The sequence below is a fragment of the Ornithorhynchus anatinus genome, unplaced genomic scaffold, assembly GCF_004115215.2.
Source record: "Ornithorhynchus anatinus isolate Pmale09 unplaced genomic scaffold, mOrnAna1.pri.v4 scaffold_625_arrow_ctg1, whole genome shotgun sequence".
NCBI lineage: Eukaryota > Metazoa > Chordata > Mammalia > Monotremata > Ornithorhynchidae > Ornithorhynchus > Ornithorhynchus anatinus.
The window spans coordinates 15,669-32,854 of NW_024396894.1; the positions used below are offsets into that span (position 1 = coordinate 15,669).

At 47.1% G+C, this 17,186-nt stretch overlaps 1 protein-coding gene and 2 pseudogenes across 1 annotated transcript; all 3 read right to left on the reverse strand.

Annotated features, from left to right (window-relative positions):
* On the reverse strand, window positions 7,945-8,444 carry ORNANAV1R-PS3730 (vomeronasal 1 receptor ornAnaV1R-ps3730 pseudogene; annotated as a pseudogene).
* On the reverse strand, window positions 15,225-15,750 carry ORNANAV1R-PS3578 (vomeronasal 1 receptor ornAnaV1R-ps3578 pseudogene; annotated as a pseudogene).
* Window positions 15,225-16,154, reverse strand: ORNANAV1R3081 (vomeronasal 1 receptor ornAnaV1R3081). The gene has a single exon (NM_001253473.2). It carries the CDS (start codon window positions 16,152-16,154, stop codon window positions 15,225-15,227), a length of 930 nt encoding a protein of 309 aa, NP_001240402.2.
* Between the last annotated feature and the right edge of the window lie 1,032 nt (window positions 16,155-17,186).

Genomic DNA, 17,186 nt, shown 5'->3' on the forward strand with positions numbered 1-17,186 from the left:
TGGTGCTCTGTGTTTACCTGCATTACCCTCAGGAATGGGTTATATCAGGTTTATCTTTCTCTCTCTCTCTCTCCATCTTTGTTTTCTCTTTCTTTAACTCGTTTATCTTCCAGATAAACGAGATGACAGTGAGCGGCTTCAAAGAGCCAGTGGGTGGAATATTAGTGATCATGTCCTTTTCATAGGTTCCTACTTCTCTAGTACTGTGAATGCAGGCAGCGGAATGAAGACACATATTCTAAATAGTTGGCATGGCTGGTCTGTTTAATTACCGAGGGTGAGTGTCAGATCTCCAAACCCAGGTCTTGATGACTTGTGACAGGAGGGCTCAACTTGAAGGGGAAGTCTAATTGGAGTTTGGACTGAGCTTGGAGGAGATTGGGGATCCAAAACAGTTTAGCCAGTTCATCCCTACTCATCACTGCCCCACTGGAGTCAGGATAGTGGGATAGTGATTCAGGTGCAGCAGGGAGGATCATGCAGCATAAACCTTCAGGAGAAGCATCATGGCTTAGTGGTTAGAGCAAGGGCCTGGGAATCAGAAGAACCTGGATTCTATTCCCAGTTCTTTCACTTGTCTGCTGTGTAAACTTGGACAAGTCACTTCACTTCTCTGGGCTTCAGTCACCTCATCTGTAAAATGGGGATTAAGAGTGTGAACCCCATGTGGGACAGGGACTGTGTCCAACTTGATTAACTTGTATCCACCCCAGGACTTAGAACAGTGCCTGGCACATAACAAGCACTTAACAAGTATTATTATTATCATCATCACCATCATCATCATTATTAACTTTCCCCTCTGTTCACTGCTCCCATCTCCTCTCCACTTCTCCTGGGCCAGAGGCTCATCCCCTGTTTCACTCCCATCGTCTCATTGTCAGACGATTCCACCATCACTCACTGAGCCCAGCATACAAAACTCTTCTCCCATTGAATCTTCCCCATCCAGAACTGACCTTAAAACCACACTGACAGATTGAAAGCTTTATCCTACTCACCTGTCTCTGTCACTCCTGCTGTCTGGGAGGGAAGCTCTAGAAGAACATGACTGAGGCAGAATATTTAATAATAATTATGGTATTTGTTAAGCGCTTATTATCCTGCAGCTCCAGGGACATCCCAGCTCCCTCGCCGTGCCTGGCTCGGCCAGGAGTTAAGCCTGGGTCTCTAGTGTGTGTCTGACACTCTCACACCCAGTGTTATACATGGACGCAGATTCTCCAGTCCTGGGTTCAGCTCCCTCAGCACCATAGATGACAGAGCCCATAGCAGGAGTGAGGTCGGAGCTTGTGATATGCACGCAGGAGTCTTCTCCAAAGGGGTGATAGCAGCAAGTGAGAAGCAGAATGATCTAGTGGAGAGGGCATAGGCCTGAGAGTCAGAAAGACTGGATTCGAATCCCAGCTCCATCACTTGTCTGCTGGGTGACACTGGGCAAGTCACTTCACTTCTCTGGGCCTCATCTGTAAAACAGGGATTAAAGCTGGGAGCTCCAAGTGGGACAGGGACTGTGTCCAACCTCATTAGCTTGCATTTATCCTGATGCTTAGTATAGTGCCTGGCACAAAGTAAGCACTTAACAAATACCACAAAAGTTGTTTTTTTAAAAAATCAGAAGAATAGATGAATTATAAAATCATGTGCTGAGTAGAAGCATGGGAAAACCATGCTTTGTGGGTCACACTGTTTCTGGGGTGAGAGTTGAAAGGTGATTCATTGCCTGATACTGAGGAGTGGGGAGAGAGACAGAACAATCAAGAGAGAACTAAACTAGGGAAAACAAGGTGGTTTAGTGTTTCCAGGAGAGATAAGTGACCAATCAAGGAATGAATTAATCAATCAATGGTATCTACTGAGCGGATATTGTGTGATGATCTCTGTATTAAGCACTTTGGAGGATATGATAGAACAGAGTTGGTAGTCATGATTCCTGCCCACAAGGGACTTATAGTTTAGAGGGTGAGACATATACTGAAATATATTACCAAAGGGGGAAATGGAAAAGTGGAAGAATATGCATATACACGCTGAGAAGGGTGAGTATCCTGTTGACTTTGTTGAGGGTCAAAGGAAGATTCAGAAAGAGTTGAGCCAGTTGACTTGGGCCACCAGGGTACTATAAATCTCTCTTTTCCCACAAAGGGGGAGGAAGCCAGATAGGAGGGGGTCAAAAAGAAAGAATTAGAGGAGAGAAAGTGGAGGTAGTGGGTGTGAGAACTCACTCAAGGAGTTTTGAGAGGTGGGATGACAACTGGATAAAGCCATGGGCTAAGTGCTGATTTTTTTTCAGGAAAGGGGGTACATGATCGTGTTTGAAAGGAGTAAGGAAGGAGCCATTAGAAGATGAAACGTTCAAGATGATGATGAAGGAGGGGAAAATTGGCAAGTGATTTGATAGAGTGCTGAGGAATGGGGTTGGAGGTGCAAATAGAGGAGGTAGATTTTGAGAGGAGACAGGCAATCTCTTCTAGAGATTCTAATTCTTGATTGATCTCTGAAATCCCTCTCTCTGACCATAACCTTCTCACCTGCCTCATCTCTCACACTCCCTCCCCCTGCAAATCTTCGCTACTGCCCCACAGAGACCTCCGCTCTCTCGATCCCATCCGTCTTTCCAATAGCATCTCTCCTCACCTTGCTGCCCTGTCCTCTCTTCCCACTCTCGACGAGCGGGTCTCCGCTCTCAACTCCACCCTCTCTACTCATCTCGACTCTCTCGCCCCCCTTTCCCTCCGCCGCTCTCGCTCCACTAACCCACAGCCCTGGATCACCTCCTCCGTCCGCCTCCTACGCTCCTATGCTCGAGCTGCTGAGCGCTGCTGGCCAAGGTCCAAGCACCAAGCCGACCTCATACATTTCAAATTGATCCTTTCCTGCCTTAACTCTGCCCTCTCCTCCGCCAGGCAAAACTTCTTCTCCTCCCTCATCGACACCCATGCCCGTCACCCCCGCCAATTGTTCTTAGGCCTCCTGTTCCTCCCCATCCCCCATCTCTCACCCCCAATGATCTGGCCACCTACTTCATCACAAAAATCAACACAATCAGGTCTGAGCTCCCCAAAGTCACCCCTCCGCCTCTCCCCTCCCCCCCACCAACCCTCTCCCCTACTTTCCCATCCTTCCCTGCAGTATCCTCAGAGGAGATCTCCTCCCTCCTCGCAAGTGCCTCCACCTGCGCCTCGGACCCCATTCCCGCTCACCTTATAAAAACCATCGCCCCTGCCCTCCTCCCTTCCTTAACTTCTTTCTTTAATCACTCAATCTCCAATGGCTCCTTCCCCTCTGCCTTCAAACATGCCCATGTCTCCCCCATCCTAAAAAAACCCGCTCTTGACCCCACTTCCCCCTCCAGTTATCGTCCTATCTCCCTACTACCCTTCCTTTCCAAAATCCTAGAACGGGTCGTCTACAATCGATGCCTAGAATTCCTTAACTCCCATTCTCTCCTAGACCCCCTCCAATCTGGCTTCCGTCCCCTCCACTCTACCGAGACTGCTCTCCTTAAGGTCACCCATGACCTCCTTCTTGCCAAATCCAATGGCTCCTACTCCATTCTAATCCTCCTTGACCTCTCTGCTGCCTTCGACACTGTCGACCATCCCCTCCTCCTCCATACCTTATCTCACCTTGGCTTCACGGACTCTGTCCTCTCCTGGTTCTCCTCTTACCTCTCTGGCCGGTCATTCTCGGTCTCCTTCGCTGTCGCCTCCTCCCCCTCCCATCCTTTAACTGTTGGAGTTCCTGAAGGGTCAGTTCTTGGCCCTCTTCTGTTCTCCATTTACACTCACTCCCTCATTGAACTCATCCGCTCTCACGGCTTTGACTACCATCTCTACGCAGATGACACGCAGATCTACATCTCTGCCCCCGTCCTCTCCCCGTCCCTTCAGGCTCGCATCTCCTCCTGCCTCCAGGATGTCTCCACCTGGATGTCCGCCCGCCACCTAAAACTCAACATGAGCAAGACTGAGCTCCTCATCTTCCCTCCCAAGCCCAGTCCTCTCCCAGACTTCCCTATCACCGTGGATGGTACGACCATCTTTCCCGTCTCTCAGGCCCGCAATCTCGGTGTCATCTTTGACTCGTCTCTCTCGTTCACCCCACATATCCTCTCCGTTACCAAGACCTGCCGGTTTCACCTTTACAGTATCGCCAAGATCCGCCCTTTCCTCTCCACCCAAACGGCTACCTTACTGCTACAGGCTCTCGTAATATCCCGCCTAGACTACTGTGTCAACCTTCTCTCTGATCTCCCTTCCTCCTCTCTCGCCCCGCTCCAGTCTATTCTTCACCCCGCTGCCCGGCTCATCTTCCTGCAGAAACGATCTGGGCATGTCACTTCCTTTCTTAAACAGCTCCAATGGTTGCCTATCAACCTCCGCTCCAAACAAAAACTCCTCACTCTAGGTTTCAAGGCTCTCCGTCACCTTGCCCCTTCATGCCTCTCCTCCCTTCTCTCTTTCTACTGTCCACCCCGCACGCTCCGCTCCTCTGCCGCCCACCTCCTCACCGTCCCTCGGTCTCGCCTATCCCGCCGTCGACCCCTGGGCCACGTCCTCCCGCGGTCCTGGCATGCCCTCCCTCCTCACCTCCATCAATCTAATTCTCTTCGCCTCTTCAATTCCCTACTTAAAGCTCACTTCCTCCAAGAGGCTTTTCCAGACTGAACATCCCTTTTCCCTCTGCTCCCTCTGCTCACTCTCTGCTGTGCTTCTGCCCTCTGCTCCCTCCCCCTTCCCCCCTACACCTCCCCTCAGCTAAGGCCCCTTTCCCTCTGCTCCTCCCTTTCTCTTTTCCCCTCCCCTCAGCACTGTGCACATTTGTTTATATTTTTATTACCTTATCTATTTTTTGTTAATGAGATGTACATACCCTTGATTCTATTTAGTTGTCATTGTTTTTACGAGATGTTCTTCCCCTTGACGCTGTTTAGTGCCATTGTTCTTGTCTGTCCGTCTCCCCCGATTAGACTGTAAGCCCGTCAAACGGCAGGGACTGTCTCTATCTGTTGCCGACTTGTTCATCCCAAGCGCTTAGTACAGTGCTCTGCACATAGTAAGCGCTCAATAAATACTATTGAATTTAATTGAAAATAATAGAGATGGGAGAGTCGAAGAAGGGGCAAAAGGATGGAGGGACTGGAGTGGAGCAGGGAAGAGTTTAGAGAGATTGTGCCTGATATTTGCAGTTTTATCTGTTAAAGCAGTGGCTAGATTATAAGGGGCAAAAGATGGGGGGGTGAAGGAATAGAGGGTTGGGTGAGGGAGTTTCATGGGCACTGGAGTCAGTGAGGATGGAGAAATATTGTTGTCAGGTCAGTGAGAGGGCAGAGGTAGAACAGGAGTGGATAAAGTTGTGATGGATGAGGTTGGCCTCGTGTCTGGATTTCTGCCAAGCAGCAATCTGATCCTTGTTGACAGGAGCTGAGGATGTGTATTATGGTTGTGACAGAGGGCTGTGGGTTGGTGGAACATATTAACCTCCGGAGATATTGTCCCCAGAGTGTCGATGCTGTACATCCACAGAGACAGCGTTCACAAGTGACAAACAGGATACCACAAGGCTACAATGAGGAGATGCTCAGAATCCATTTCATTGCCAACATATGAGGGAGGAATATCACATCAGTCGTGATCCTATGGGTGATCTCTATCAGATACAGCATCAAATGAAGAGTCATATTGACCAATACAATATATTCACTTCGTTACACCTACCCTCAGGTCCAGTATTCTTTCTGCTGTGGGTTCTCTTTCTCCATCTGAGTCCTTCTATGATTGGTTTCTTGGGTAACCTGGAGTCCATTGCTCTCCGGAGGGGTCCCCCATCTCCTGGTCTCAATCGGTTTTAGTCAGGGTGTGTAATGGGTTCTTGCTCAATATTTCACAAACCTAGCTTTTCATCTTACTCCTGGTCTTCTGCCTTACATATTTATCTGCACTCCTGGCATTCTGCCTTACATTCTTAAGTAAACCTGGCTTTCCCGAGTTCTGTTAACGGACTGATATACATCACCTTTCCTTTGTCAAAGTATATTCTTACAGTACAAAATCAGTGGAGGAAAAATGGAGCAAGGGAGTTTAGTTCAGTGCAGAAAACAATCAATCAATCGTATTTGTTGAGCGCTTACGGTAGATCACCGTACTAAGCGCTTGGGAAAGTGCAACGTGGCTCAGTGGAAAGAGCCTGGGCTTTGGAGTCAGAGGTCATGGGTTCGACTCCCGGCTCTGCCTCTTGTCAGCTGTGTGACTGTGGGCAAGTCACTTAACTTCTCTGTGCCTCAGTTACCTCATCTGTAAAATGGGGATTAACTGTGAGCCTCACGTGGGGCAACCTGATTCCCCTGTATCTACCCCAGCGCTTAGAACAGTGCTCTGCACATAGTAAGCGCTTAACAAATCCCAACATTATTACAATATCACAATATAATAGACACATTCCCTGTCCATAATGAGTTTAAATTCTAGAGGGGGAGATGAACATGAATATAAATCAATAAAATTACAGATACGTACATAAGTGCTATGAGGCTGGGAGAAGGTGTGAATAAAGAGAACAAGTCAGGACATTGCAGAAGTCTAGTGGAAGAAAAGTGAAAGAGGGCTTAATTTGGGAAAGCCTCTTGGACAAGACGTGCCTTCAATAAGGCTTTGAAAGGGGAGAGAGTAATGGAGAGCATCAAGTTGGGCATCGAAACAAGGCAGGTTAACAGATCGTAGGTCTCTGAGAGGGAACAGGACAGATTCCCTTTCCTCTTCTTCCACTCCCTTCTGCATTGCCCTGATTTTCTCCCTTTGTCCTAACCCCCTTCCAGCCCTGCAGCTTATGTATATATCTGTAATTAATTTATTTCTACTGATGTCTAGCTCGCCCCTCTAGATGCTGAGCTCATTGTGGGCAGGGAATGTGTCTGTTTACTGTTGTATTGTACTCTCCCAAGTTCTTAGTACAGTGCTCTGCACACAGTAAGTGCTCAGTAAATATGATTGAATGAGTGAACTTTCAGGGAGTGGATGTGTGGGACAGAGAGCAGGTGAGGAGAGTGAAGTTGGACAGAGAAATTTAAGAGTTAGTGAGGGAACAATATCTAAAGGTGATTAGATGGATCTCATGGACAGGACCTAATCGGGACAACCAGATTCGGCATTGAAAGGCAGAAGTGTGCATCCAGGGAAATCTGACTGATAACATCAGAGCAGTGGCAGCCATTCCCACTTTTGCATGGCTTCTCCAGAACTTGACCTTCCAGTCTAGTGGTTAAAGGGAGGTGGGGAGGGCAGATTCCACCTTTTATGTGAAAGCTACAACTCCCTCTACAGCTGCTGTCTCTGTCAGTCCTTGAAATGACTCCTGTCCGTTCCCTGCCTCTGTATGGGTCGACCCAAATCAGGAAATCTGGTCACTTCCAGCCCAGAAGATCACAGAGAGAGGACAGGTGGCTTCTAAGGGATTCTACAAAAGATACACTTTGTGCACGGGAGAGTCCCTTTTACAGAGTATTCGCACCCTCCTGTCGCTGTAAATCACCAGGAATGGACAGACAGATGAGAAGGTGAATGCCAAAAGCTGGTGGGCTTTCACCAGCAGAGGAGACTTTTCTTTCATGTTGAGTAAAACACTCAACATGATGGACTGGCGGCCGTAAAGGAGGAAATAGAGGGTGACCAGGATGATGACCCTCTTGGCCGCTCGGACCTCGGGCAACTGTCTGGGGGAGTAGCCGGGCCCGTGGAGGTGTCGGACCTGCCGGTGGTGCCTGTGCAGAGCAATGACCATGTAGCCGCTGGCCACGCTCATGATCGCTACAAATATAAGATCACGGCCAGAAAGGAAAATAGCATTTACCAAGACAACTTCCATATAAATAATGATTATTGAACAATAATTAAGATCCTATGTAATGCGAACGGTGGTGCTGTTCTGGGGGCCGGTCGCATACATCAGTGTATTAACGTCGATCAGCAAATTGAGCAGCCAGAAAAAGACCAAGGAGTGGTCAACACACTTGGGTAATTTAGCTTTGACCCATGACCACTGGAAGGTGCTGGGTCTGATGGTGATGGCCTGGAAGACGCTCAAGAAGCAAGTGATGCAGATGACAAGATCCCGGGACACCCGGTAAATATATAAGATAATTTTACATCCTATCCCATCCAAGAAATTTCTTCCTCCCCATGCAGAAATTCTGAGATTCCATAAGTGAAAAAAATGATGGTGTTGGCCAGGGCCAAGTGAGTGTAGATCAAGTCTGAGGAGCTGATCTTGTGACTGAAGGAGATCATGTGGGTATAAAACAGGAGGAGGAAGACATTTACTAGCACCCAATGCTGGTCTGTAACAGCAGCACAGTCCCAAAGGAAATGTCACGGACGTCCATTCATAAGGGTTCTCAGTCTGAAGCAGAGGAGTCCTCCTAAAGGTAGGAGAGAGTGAAAGAGAAAGGGGAAGACAAACAATAGATCAAGTGTGTGAGAGAGAGGGAGGGAAAGAGGGAATGACAGAGATAGGGAGAGGGAGATAAAGGGAGAGGAAAAGAGAACAGGGGCCAGAGCAAGATGAATAGAGTGAGCAAGAAAAAGGGAGGAGAGAGTAGGAAGGAGGAGAGGAAAAGGTGATACGTGGACAAAGAGGCCTAAGAGTAAGAGAGAGGGACAGAAACTAAGAAATGAAACAAAGAAAGGGAAAACGAGTAGGAAGAGAATAAGAAATGAAAGAGAAAAAGAAAGAGAAGGATGGAGAATGAGAGTGGGAAATTAATCTCTCAGTCAGTGGTATTTATTGAGGACTTCTTGTGCGTAAGACACTGTACTATGCTATTGGGAGAGTACAATCCATATGAGTTGAACTCTTGCCCACAAGAAGCTTTCAGTTTAGTGGGGAAGAAAGACAGTGAAATAAATTATAGCTAGGGCAAATGACACGGTATAAATATATGTACATAAGTGCAGTCAGGATGAAGGTAATGTGAATCTCAAGTGTCTAGGGAGTCTAGGGTTAAAGGCATAGAGGATGTAGAAGACAGAGTGAATAAGGGAAATGAAGTCTTAGTAGGGGAAGGCCTCTAGGGGGAGGTGTGATTTTAGGATGGCTCTGAAGCTAGGGAGAGTGGTGGTCTGTGAGATGGGAAAGGAGAGGATGTTCCAGGCCAGAGGGAGGAAATGGGCAAGGAGTTTGCATTGCAAAAGAGGAGTTGGAAATAGAGTCAGTGTTAGAGGAGTGAAGTGTATTTGTTGGATTATGACTACTCAGACTTTGAGCCCCATGTGAAACCCTGATTATGTCCAACTAGATTCATTTATTTCTCTCCCAGTGACTAGAACAGTGCTTGACTCAGAGTAGGTACTCAAAAAGTACTTGAAACAGTGATAGTAATAAGAAGAGATCAGCAAGTAAGGTAGTTAAGAGCTGATTAAGGTAAGAAGTTTCTGTTTCTTGAAGAGGTGAATGGGTAGGTATTGAAAGTTTTTAAGGAGTGGGGAGACATGGGCTGACTTTTTTTAAGGAAATGATCTGGGCAGCCATGTGAAATATGGACTAGAGAGGGGAAAAGTAGGGACAGGGAAGTCAAGTTGGAGGTCGAAGCAGTAGTTGAAGCATGATATGATAAGTGCTTGGATCAACCTGATAGTGTGGGTGGAGGGGAAGGAACAGATTCCAGAGATGCTATGAAGATAAAAGTGACAGGATTTCGTGGCAAATTATATATGTGAGTTGATTGAGAGTCATGAGTCACAGATAATGCCAGGGTTACCGGGTTGTGAGACAAGAAGGATTGTGGTGTTGACAACAGGAATGGGAAAGTCTCAGTGAGGACAGGGTTTGGGAAGGAAGATATATGGGAAAGAGCTGGGAAAAGAAAGAAAGAAGTATAGCGAGTCAAAGAGAGAAAGGGGAAGGAGAGAATGAGAAGCAAAGAGAGAAAGAGGGAGGAGAGTAAGAGAGAGAGGAAAATCATGAAAAGGAGAGGAATAGAATCCGATTGAAAGACGGGTAAGGGAAAGAAAGGGAGGCAAAGGGAGAGCAAAAAAAGAGAGGCTTTCAAAATAATGAGTAGGTCAAAATAAAGAGCAAAACATTCGCAGTCTTACTGTTTCTTAAATATTCTACTTGGGAGTCAGAGGTCATCCTGGTTCCACCACTTGCCACCTGTGTACCCTGAGGTTAGTCGATCAACTTCCCTGTGCTTCAGTTTCCTCACCTGTAAATTGGAGATTAAATACCAGTTCTCTCTTCTACTTGGACTGTGAGTCCCATATGGGGCAGAGACTGTTTGGTTTGATTATCATGTATTTTTGTTTAGGTTTTTTAAATGGTATTTGTTAAGTGCTTTCTATGTGCCAGGCACTGTATTGAATGCTGGGGTAAATAACAGGTAAATTGGGTTGGACAGAGTTTGTGTCCCATATAAGGTTCAAAATCGTATTCCCCATTTTACAGATGAGGTAAATGAGGCCCAGACAAGTTAAGTGTCTTGCCCAAGGTCACACATCAGACAGGTGGTGGAGCTGAGGTTAGAACCCAGGTCCTCTGACTCCCTGGCTTGTGTTCTTTCTACTAGGCCAACTGTTTCCCCCATTTACTTCGTGTTAAGTACTCTTCTTAGTGTTGCAGGAGGTACAACGTAATCAGACTGAATAAAATTCCTGTCCCACATGGGGCACTCTACATAGGAGGGAGAACAGGCATTGAAACCCCATTTTACAGTTGAGACAAGTGAGGCATGGAGCAGTGAAATGACGTAGGTCCCACAGTGGACATGTGCAGAACCTGGTATTAGAACCAGATCTTTGCCCCCCCGCCCCCCAGGTCCATGATCTTTCCACTAAGCCACACTGTTTCTATCCCAGCACTACAGTGCTTGACCTATTGTATGCACTTAATAAGTATGATAATCCCTATTAGAGACATCATTTGGAAACAATGCAATCTCCCGTGAGCCACCTGACTGAATCACATTTCAGATGCTGCAATGTGCAGGCTTCTGGAGGTAAGATTAAGGAGGAGGGGTCACCCAAGTCTACTTTGAATGACTCCCAGGCCACGCTTTGGACATGGCCAGTGGAGATTTGCAGGGAATAGGATGCTATATTTTCAGTCAAAATGCCCATGTAGACTTCATTTCAGTTTAGGATTATTTCCTGTAGCAGTGAGCTCAGGGAGGAAAACTTCCCAAAGAACTACCTGAAGAGCATGGTCTAAACCCTAAACCACTTACCAGCCAATTCCAATCCCTTTGGCCTTCACTGCCTACTCCCTGCCCCCATAACTCTTCTCCTGGTGATCCATCAGCACAATTAAATAACAGAACCAGACAGGAGACACCCATGGAGAAAGGAATGGGGCTTATGAGTTCGTTTCTTGATTATCAGGATCCAGAGTCTGAGGGGCCACATGTAGGAGACTGGGCAGAAGCTCTCTCAGACGTCTGTGGTGTGAAGATCGGACTTTGTTGGTGATCAGAGATCTGCCATAGGAATTTTCATAACATTCCTATGAAATCTTCCAAAGATCAAAGCAGCCATGATTATTGTTAGATTGAGGAGGGCTCAGGATGGACAGGGAGACTCCTAGGAATGAGGACTGAGCTTGGCAATGTTTGGGATCCAAAGCAAAGGTAGCCTTCCCATCCTAGTGGAGAGAGCATGGCCCTTGATGTCTGAAGGACCTGGGTCTTAATCCTAGCTCCACCACCTGTCTGCTGTGTGATCATCAGCAAGTCACTTAACTTCTCTGTGCCTCAGTTCCCTCATCTGTAAAATGGGGATTAAGACTGTGAGCCCTATGTAGGACGGAAACTGTGTACAAAGTGACGATCTTGTAACTACCCCAGTGCTTAGAACAGTGTCTGGCACATAGTAAGTACTTAACAAGTGCCACAGTTGTCATTATTATTATTATTATTATTAACATTGCCCCATTGGTGTTGGGAAAGCTGATTAGAGATTCTGGTACGATAGGAAGGACTGTGTGAGTCTGCTCCCAGCTCCAAACTCCCATCTGCTCCCAACTCCAAGCTCCCTCTCCATATCTCCTGGACACAACTCCCTGTTTCACTCTCATTGTTGCATTGTTAAAAAAATCCTCCGCCATTCACTGAGCCCGGCACACAAATCCCTTCTCCTAGTGAATCTTCCCCATTCAGAGGCCAACCTTGAAAGTGACAGATCTATGGCTTTATCCTACTCACCTGTTTCCCGTGCTTGAACTTGGGGGGCAGCTTGGAGTCAGTTCAATTCTGACAGAATAAGGTAGAGGCAGCATTGATTAGCCACTTTACTCATCTGTCTCCCTCCCTCAGGGAGTGCTTTGTGTGTTTGTGTGTGTCTGTGTCTGTGTGAATGTGAATGAGTGACTCACTGAGTACTAATCCACTGTGACACTCTGACAGGGACATTTCTGGAAATACCTGGAGTCTCTTTCCTTTTGTTCACTAATCTGGGCAAAGATGAGCCCAGATCTCTCTGCACAATTAACTGCTGCTAGTGAACCCCTCAGGGAATCCCCATGGAGAGTCATGGCAGTATCTGTGCTCTATCCCGTAGCTCTAAGGACAACCTGGCTCCCACTCACAGCCCAGGTCTGTCAGGAACCAAGCCAGGGTGTCAAGTGTGTGTCTAAAACTCTCACTCCCAGAGTCACATTTAGGCACAGATATGCCAGTCCAGCTGTCAGTACCCTCGACATCAAAGACCAAAGCCCGAAGCATGCCATAACCCCCATAGCAGAGGTTGGAGAGAGGTTGGAGCTTGTAATATGGATGTGGGAATCTTCCGCATAGCAGGGTAGCACCAATCACGTGAATGGATGAATTCTCCAATCCAGTGTACACTGAAAGTGTAGGAAACCCAGTATACAGGTTTTAGGGATCACCTGTGGTTATGAGGGGGGAGAAAGAAGGAGAGTCAGTGGCTGACAGTGAGAATTAGTGGGGAGAGAGATAGGAGAAAGAGAAGAGAACTATGATAGGGAAACCAAGGGTACCATGTTTCCAAAAGAGAGGAGTGACCAAGCACTAAATCAGCCAATCTAATCACCAGTGATATTTATTAAGCCACTACTGTGTGATGAACACTGCATTATGTGGTTGGGAGGGTATTATACAACAGACTGGTAGAAACGACCCTTGCCTGCAAGGAACATACAATCTAGACGGGGACACAGACATTCAGCAACATTACCCCTTCCTCTTACTCCCTCCCTCTGCTCTTCCCTCTTTCCCTCCCCAAAGCACTAGTGCATATATTATTTATTGCTCTATTTATTTTGTTAATGATGTGTGTATATCTATGATTTTATTTATCTTGATGATAGTGATGCCAGGCTGCTTGTTCTGTTTTGTTTTGTTGTCTGTGTTCCCAGTTTAGACTGCGAGCTGGTTGCTGGACAGGGATTGTCTCTATCTGTTGCCCGAATTGCACATTCCAAGCTTACTATGCTCTGCACATTGCAAGTGCTCAATGAATACGATTGAATGAATGAATGTTTGGAGTACTGGAAACTCTCCAGTGCGACCCCGACAGGGAATGATACAAATTTCAGGTAGGGTAGATGGCAGCGTTAAAGAATATGTGCAAACGTGATGTGGGACTGGGAGTGGGGTGAATATCAAATGCTTAAAGGTACAGATCCAGGAGCGTAGGTGACACAGAAAATAGGGGGAGTGTGAGAAATGAGAGCTTAGTTGGGAAAGGCCTCTTGGAGGAAATGTGATTTTAGGAGGGCTTTGAGGATAGGGAGGAAGGGAGGTGGCCTTTTGTATATGAAGCAGGAGGGAGATCCAGGCCAGAGGGTGGACACGGGGAAGGGGACAGCACCACAAAAGATGGGATCAAAGTACACAAGGTAGGTTGGTGTTACAAGAGTGAAGTGTATGGGTTGGATTGTAGTAGGAGATCAGTAAGACAAGGTAATAATGATGATGGTATTTGATAAGTGCTGGCTTGCAGTCTTCTGTGTGCTGGGGTATATACAAACTAATCAGATTTTACACAGTCCCTGTCCCTCATGGGGCTCACAGTCTTAATCCCCATTTTACAGATGAGGTAAGTGAGGCACAGAGAAGTGAAGTGACTTGCACAAGGTCATGCAGCAGGCAAGTGGCAGAGCTGGGATTATTCATTCATTCATTCAATCATATTTACTGAGTGCTTACTATGTGCAGAGCACTGTACTAAGCGATGGAATATACAATTTGGCAACAGAAAGAGACAATCCCTGCCCAACAATGGTATCATAGTCCAAACGGGGGAGACAGACAACAAAACAAAACAAAACAAGTAACCTGGTGTCAACATTATCAAGATAAATAGCATCATAGCATCATATATACATCATTAACAAAATAAATAGAGTAATAAATAATGTATACAAATATGCACAAGTGCTGTGGGGAGGGGAAGGGGGAAGAGCAGAGGGTGGGAAAAGGGGGAATGGGGTGGGGTGAAGGAGCAGAGGGAAAGGGAGGACTCAGTCTGGGAAGGCATCTTGGAGGAAGTGAGCTCTCAGTAGGGCTTTGAAGAGGGGAAGAGAGTTAATTAGTTTGCACAGAGATGCAGTGTGGTCTAGTGGATAGAGCATGAGCCTGGGAGTCAGAAGGAATTGGGTTCGAATCCCAGCTCCTCCAATGATCTATTGTGTAGTCTTGGGCAGTTCACTCGACTTCTCTGTTGCCTCAGTTACCTCACCAGTGAAATGGGGATTAAGACTGTGAGCCCCATGTGGGAAATAGACTGTGTCCAACTTGATTATCTTGTACCTACTTCAGTGCTCAGTAGATGCCTGGAACATAATAAGCGCTTAACAAATACCATTAAAATAAGGTGTTCGCACTCCCCGGCCCAGTCCTCATAACCAATAACATTCATCATGGGAATTCTGGCAGATCTGACAGACGTGAACTTTCCCCCTCTGCTACTGGCTGCTTCCTCTGTCCTGGGCCTTCCCCTTCCCCCAACCAATGACTCTCTGAACTAACAGGAGTCGTCTGATGGGTGGAGATGGGGAAACGTAGACTGGGGCCCCAGCACCCCAGGAAATTCTCTTTCTGTGTCACCAACACATACAGACATGGTAGCCAGCTTAGTGGATATGAAGGTCTCCAGGACCCAGAAAAATGAGACTTGCAGAACTGGGTGTCTCTAACCTTTCCAGCCAAGATCCACGATTCTCCCGTTCCCCAAATACCCGAATCCCCCACTGGACATGCACCATTTCTCAAGACCCTAAGTGGGATCCCCGTTGGGAATATGAGAATCCTTTTTCCAGAGCACTCTCACCCTCCTGTCACTAAGAATCATCAGAAATGGACTGACTGCTGAGAAAGTGAAGGACATAATGTTGTTGCTATTAAGAATGAGAGGGGAAATTTTCTTCATATTGAATAATAAACTCAGGGTGATTGTATCTCGTCCATAGAGTAGGACATAGAAGGTGACCAGGGCAATGACTCTCTTGGCTGCTTGAACCTCGGGCATCATCCTGGGTGAGCGGCTGGGCCCGTGGAGGTGGCAGACCTGCCGGTGATGTTTGTGCAGGACAAACACCATGTAGCTGCTGGCCGCGCTCATGTGTCCTATGAAGAACAGATCGCGGAGGGAGAGGACCACTGCACTGACCACGTTTGTGACTGCGCTGACACTTATGGAGGAGCAGTATTTCAGGAGGATGACTCTGTTTATGCTGGTGTGGTTCTGGGGGCCTGTAACGAGTATCGGTGCAAACATGTCAATCAGCAGATTGAAGATCCAGGAGAAGAGGCAGAAGGGGAGGATGTACTTGGGTAATTGAGTTTTGATTCCTGCCCACTGGGAGGTGCTGGGACTGATGGTGACAGCCTGGAAGAGGCTCAGGAGGCAGGTGGTGCAGATGGCGAGACCCCGGGCCACTCGGTAGAGGTATAAGAGGATTTTGCACCCAATGTCGTCCAGGAAATTCCTCACCCCCCAAGCTGACAGGATGTCGGGGATCCCCCTGCTGAGAAGGGCCATGGTGTTTGCCAGGGCCAGGTGGGCCAGGATCAGGTCTGGGGGATTCAGCTGGTGTCTAGGGGAGATCACTCGAGTATAAAACAGGAGGAGGAACACGTTCCCCGAGACCCCAAATGCAATCTGTAATAGAAAGACGGTCCCATAGACAAGCTCACTGGCATCCATTCTCTTCACGCCACACTATCAGAAGAGACCTCTAGTAGCAAAACCTAGGAAGCAAAAGAACCAGAGAGAGACAGATATACACACTGAGACAGAGAGAGAGTCAGAGAAAGACAAAGGTAAAGAGAGAGACAGAGAACGGGGGCAAGATGGAGAGACATAAATCAAACCATCAATTAATCAGTGGTATTTATTGAGCACTTAGTGCTTGGGAGAGTACCATTTCTGGCCTGTGAGACCCTTGATGGGTAGGGATTGTCTCTGTTGCTGAATTGAACTTTCCAAGCGCTTAGTACGGTGTTCTGCACACAGTGAGTGCTCAATAAATGTGATCTAATGAATGAACGAACAAAGCAGAATTAGGAGACACGTTCTCTGCCCATAATGGTCTTGGTCTAGATGGGGGGAAATGGATCCACGTGGAGAATGTGGGCAACAATCCTGCTACCTCTCCCAGGCCAAGTGAGTACTCTACCATGTGATGAGCTAATTCCCCTCAGAGAGCCAGAGAGGCAGACCTGGTGAAACAGGAGGTGGAGAGGGAGTGGCACCAAGTCAGAAAGAGACAAAGTGAGTCAAAGAGAGACAGAAAGAGTCATAGAGAGATAAGAGACACAAGACAGGGAGGGAGGGATGGACAGATGGAGAGGAAGAGGTAGAGAGGGACAGAAATCAATCCATCAGTGGTATTCATTGAGTACATACTTGTAGCACACGGGAATAAGTACTTGGGAGAATATGACACAGTTGATAACTTCCCTAACCACACCAAGCTTATGGTCCAGTGGGGAGAAGTGTTTCAATGTAAATAAATACGTTTTTGATATGTACAAAATGGGACAGAAACAGAGACAGAAACAGGACAACAAAGGGATATAGAGAGAAACAGAGAGGGTGTCAGACAGAGATACAGGGAAAGAGACAGAGAGAGATGGAAAGACAGAGGCAGGAAGAGAGTCAGAGAGACCTAGTAGAGAGAGACAGATACAGAGAGAGAGACAGAGACAAATGGAGAGACAGTCAGAAAATGACAGA